Source organism: Oreochromis niloticus, linkage group LG14, assembly GCF_001858045.2.
Source record: "Oreochromis niloticus isolate F11D_XX linkage group LG14, O_niloticus_UMD_NMBU, whole genome shotgun sequence".
NCBI classification, from domain to species: domain Eukaryota; kingdom Metazoa; phylum Chordata; class Actinopteri; order Cichliformes; family Cichlidae; genus Oreochromis; species Oreochromis niloticus.
In genome coordinates, this window is record NC_031979.2 from 29,697,937 (window position 1) to 29,702,822 (window position 4,886).

Genomic DNA, 4,886 nt, shown 5'->3' on the forward strand with positions numbered 1-4,886 from the left:
GTATACCCAAAACCTTATACTCGATAACAGGGCAAATCCTGAAACCAAATCCTTAGTCTTGTTTTTTTTTTTCTCAAATTCAGCGCCTAAACCCTAGGCACATAACCGGCCAATCCTCCTGAAAAACAAAACAAAACAAAAAAACCTCCGCGGTTTCTCTCCAAAATACGCAAAACAAAAAACCCCTAGAAATAACCTATAGACAACCTCCTATCCCCAAAACCTTATATTCGATAACAGAGGGAAAATCCTGAAACCAAATTCCGCTCAGAGTCTAAGTTCTCCTTTCGCTATCACTCCATCCCGCAACCGCTGCCAGAGCAGCATCTTTTTCCTTCTTGTTCGCTCCCCGGCTCCTCTTAGAATGCTGTTTACCTCGTTTGAAAGATTGCGCCCGAGACCAACTCCGCCTCCCAGGTAAACCTTACTGCCCCGCTGCCAATCACATAACAAAGGGGCGGCTCCATTCGCACCCCGCTCACCCAATCGCGCTCAGCTTGGATTTTCATGATCCCCCCGCTCAGGTTAAGACTGGCGTCCTCTCTCACAAGCCGTCTGACTTCGGACGCGTGGACAACTACCTCCACTCAGACCGAATCCACAATAATACCCCGGTCTCCAGACCACTTCAACAACTACCTCCACTCAGACCGAATCCACAATAATACCCCGGTCTCCAGACCACTTCAACAACTACCTCCACTCAGACCGAATCCACAATAATACCCCGGTCTCCAGACCACTTCGACAATTGGCGGCACTTTTACCTGTGTGCATATCAATCGGTAAGTGTTACTCTTGCTTTCCTTTTTTTTAACCATTTTCTCTCAAAAAGCTTTTCAAAGCCATCCAGAAAATAGGTAGTCTAACACCTGTAATACACTTTAAAAAAAATATATATATAAGCTCCAGTTTATCACTCAGAGCTAAAAAGTGCTTGAGTACACTAGCAGCGATCATGTCCTCCTCAGGTACCTCTTTTTTTTCTTACTCTTGTTCATATAATGCTTATATTTTACTGTATTTCCTGTTTTTTAAATACTCCTTGTTATTTCTTTTTAGACTCTGAAATAAGCCTGTTTGATTCTTCGCTTTTGGATAATCTCGATCAAATCGGTAGGTCTGCTTCATTCTTCTTCTCCCTCTTAACAGTTAATTGTACAAGAAAAACAGAAACAGTAACCCTCTTTTTAACTTATCAAACTTTTTCAGACATATCGGATTTGGACAACTATGTTTTTTCGAGTTCACCTAGTTCTTCGCCCAGTTCTTCACCACCACCGGTTTTAGAGCGAGCTACAGGCAAGAACATCCGTCTCTCGACCCGCGAGAGGCAGGCCCTACTTTCTGCAAGGGCTTGCCCGGCTTCATCCACCTCTGCCGGCGCTTCAGCTCCACCGCGCCCCGGGGGGAAAAACCTCCATCTAACCGCCCGGCAGAGGCAACAACTGCTCGCGGCACACGCTCCCAGTGCCGGCTTCGGCGTTTCAGCTCCCCCGCGTGCCTCGGGAAAAAACCTACATCTAACCGCCGGGGATAGGCAACAACTGTTCGCGGCAGACGCTCCCAGTGCCGGTGTCGGTCTTGGAGCTTCTCTTCCTTCACCGGGGCCAAGACATCCACAGCCCCTGCCTCGGAGATCCAATCTAGGTCAGTCACTCTCGCTTTTTCTTTTTCTCTCATTTTATAAAAACTATCTCCTTTTCTATTAAACACCAGTAACTGATTTGTATCTTACCTTAAATTCATAGGGCATCTCAGAAGGAGGCGTAGGAGGACCATTAGGCCAAAGAGCACAAGGCAAAGACGCAGACAACGAAACCAGCTTGCGTCCATCGCTCTTCGAGCTGTATCTCTGTTCGCTGAATTAGTGCAACTCATCTTATAATAAGGTTTTATTTTATTTTATTGTTTTTTATTTTTTATTTTTATTTTTTATTTTATTTTTTAAATATATTCTTTGTTAAACAATAAAAAAAACAATGGACAACCAGGTACAAGATATTCCAGACCCCTTTCTTGCTTTAGAAATAGAGTTAGCCCGGTTAAATGAAAACGCCCATCATTCACAGAATACACCTCCGCAGAATCATGAACAGCCTGAGGTGATCAATAATAATAACGATCCTCTAGAACTGATTGATTTAGCTCTTGCACAACTAGCCCATAGTGAAAGTGCCCCCCAGAATAACACTGAGAATTTAGGATTCGATTATGTTGAGGCTCATTCTCAGCAAAACATTGCCTCTTCTGACCCTTACGCAGCTCTAAATAGCGCTTTAGAAGCCTTAGCACGAATACAGCACGAGGTTCAAATACCTCCAGAATTATTGAGTCAAATAAACAGGTTAAATGAAAATAATTTTAATGATAGCCAGCATTCGCACAGCTCTAACCCAGGCGGTGAGTCTGTTAACCACAGTCCACCCCCACCGGTGATAAGCGGTTTCAACAATAGTCCACATTTGCTCAGTTCTCCCCCAGTAAACAATGCTCGCGATCACTCCTTTCAACAAGGGGGTAATCCAGAGCAGGGGTGTTCCAGCAATTCATCACAGCCGCATATAATTGTTAGAAATAAATTCAATAACGTTGAAATTAGAGAAATTTTGAATTTTCCTCCTCCAAACGATATACCTGATTACGCCCGATATTATGAAGGTATAATGGCCGGTGCCCGAGAAATAACAAGCAGGATTTTCTCCCATGCACGTCCAGGTGATCTTATACAATTAGAATTGATAGGCCAACAGCTACAAAATAATGTTTCAGTCATTTTAAGGGACAATTGTGATTTAAGTGAATTTGAAAATCTGTTCCTGCGAACCGTTCAGTCAAATTGGTCCGTTATGTGTGAAGGCTCACTTGAGCTTGTAGCTCAGATCGTTAGACCCCCAGCCAGTAGTGGAAAAAGACATCTTAGTCACATACTGAACAATGAGATTGTCAGAAAAAAGAGGCGCTTTTTATATATTGTTCATAACCCCGCAAATAAGTTATGTTTTGCTATAAGCCTTGCCCACCTTCTGCACCCCGATTTTAACGATCAACAAGCAGAGGTTTTCGGTAGAGAAATTCAACAAAAAGCTGGTCTAAATGATCAAACTCCGGTGGGTTTTGATAAAATAATTACATTTGAAATGTTACTCGGATGTAAAATTATAGTATTTTACCGTAACGAAAACGATCGCAGCCTTTGTAAATTTCAAACTAGTACGCCAAATACAGAAAAAACCCTTTGTTTATTTTTATTTGACAATCATTACTATGCTATCAAAAATCTAAAAGGATTTATGGGTACAGCTTATATATGTAATCATTGTTACATTGTTATACATTATAACCACGTGTTATCGCACTTCTGTCATGCTCGCTGTTCAGTCTGCATGCAGCCTCGGTGCAGCGAACTTTCCCTCTCTCCTATTCTGTGTAGCGATTGTAATCGCACCTGTCGTTCTTCCTATTGTTTCGAGAGCCATAAAAAACTCCTGCAGAGGCGTGAAAGACTCGCCAGCAACTGCGATCTCTATAAAAAATGTGCCAAGTGTTCGAGACTTTATTATATTCCTGTAAAAGGTAAACCCCACAAATGTGCTAAGAGTAAATGCCCAATCTGTCGCCAGGAAATCTCTACTGATCAGCAAACGCATCAGTGCTACATGCAGGTTTTAGAACGCGAGACAAAACACAACAACAAGTTGATTTTTTATGATTTTGAAATGTTTGTAAATGAAACCGGTGAGCACACTCCTTTTCTGGTTTGTACGAAAGCTTTAGACGGCAAATCCTGGAACTGTGTTGGTGAGGACTGTGCGGAGAAGTTTCTCGCTCATTTCAGACGTCCACTCTTTAAGGGCTGTATTTTTATCGCCCATAATGCAAAAGGTTTTGACGGGTACCTTATTTTATCCCGAATGGCTAAACAAGGGGTAAAACCACATTTAATTATGCAAGGGTCGAAAGTGATCAGTTTTACAGACCCAGACTTTAATCAACGATACATGGATTCAAGCTGCTTTCTCCCTATGCCCCTGTCAGGTATCCCAAAAGCAATGGGATTTTCAGACAGCGTAAAGGGTTTCTTTCCTCACTCTTTCAGTTCCAGAGAAACTCTAAAATATGTAGGCCCCTACCCTCCACCCTCAGCTTACAGCATAGAGAGAATGACAACAAAAGGCAGGGATGATTTTTACAAATGGTATGATTCAGTCAGCTCTGGTACCTTCAATTTCATGAAAGAGGCCCTGTCATACTGCGAAAACGATGTTGAAATTCTAGCTGAGGGCTGCAAATTGTTTAGAAACGGGTTTATTGAAGAAACAGGAGTAGATCCTTTCAGCCGCAACACGCTTGCAAGTGCCTGCCTGAAAACCTATTTATCAAACTTCATGCCAGCCAATTCTTTAGCAATACCATGTCCCCTAAATTACCGTAATCAGGTCAAATCATTTTCCTCTGCCTCAATTCAATGGCTAGAATATCTCTCGTACACCCAAGGTGTTTTTATCAGACATGCGCTAAATCAAGGAGAAAAAAAGCTGGGTAGTTATTATGTAGATGGATATGCCCTAATTAATAATAAACCATATGTCTGGGAATTTTTGGGGTGTTACTTTCATGGGTGTGTTAAGTGTTAAATATTTGGGTGACCTCACTAATGAACTAGTGCAGGATGATTTCATTACAGAGTTTGTTGCAGCTGGACCCAAAAGCTATGGCTATATGACCAAAAAAGGTAAAGTTGTCTTGAAAGCAAAAGGGATCACACAAACACACGATGTCTGCGAAAGGGTCAACTTTGAATCTGTGAAAAACCTGGTTGACAATTACATTGATAACAGTGAAGGAGGGTCTACACTTGAGGCACCACAGCACACTATCCTTCG

The 4,886-nt window shown here is 42.2% G+C and overlaps 1 protein-coding gene across 1 annotated transcript; it reads left to right on the top strand.

Annotated features, from left to right (window-relative positions):
* The first annotated feature begins 575 nt into the window (after window positions 1–575).
* On the top strand, window positions 576–1,925 carry LOC112842098 (uncharacterized). The gene is made up of 3 exons (XM_025897974.1): window positions 576–1,116; window positions 1,213–1,650; window positions 1,752–1,925. The coding sequence occupies exons 1-3, from the start codon at window positions 1,005–1,007 to the stop codon at window positions 1,886–1,888; spliced, it is 687 nt and encodes a 228-aa protein (XP_025753759.1). The 5' UTR covers window positions 576–1,004; the 3' UTR covers window positions 1,889–1,925.
* Window positions 1,926–4,886: the final 2,961 nt, after the last annotated feature.

What these genes read in the sequence shown, in the direction of transcription:
- LOC112842098 (XM_025897974.1), top strand. Translation starts at nt 1,005, where the DNA reads ATGCTTATATTTTACTGTATTTCCTGTTTTTTAAATACTCCTTGTTAT. An exon ending in GGATAATCTCGATCAAATCG is followed by an intron (nt 1,117 to 1,212) that starts GTAGGTCTGCTT and finishes AAACTTTTTCAG; the next exon opens with ACATATCGGATTTGGACAAC. An exon ending in GCCTCGGAGATCCAATCTAG is followed by an intron (nt 1,651 to 1,751) that starts GTCAGTCACTCT and finishes TTAAATTCATAG; the next exon opens with GGCATCTCAGAAGGAGGCGT.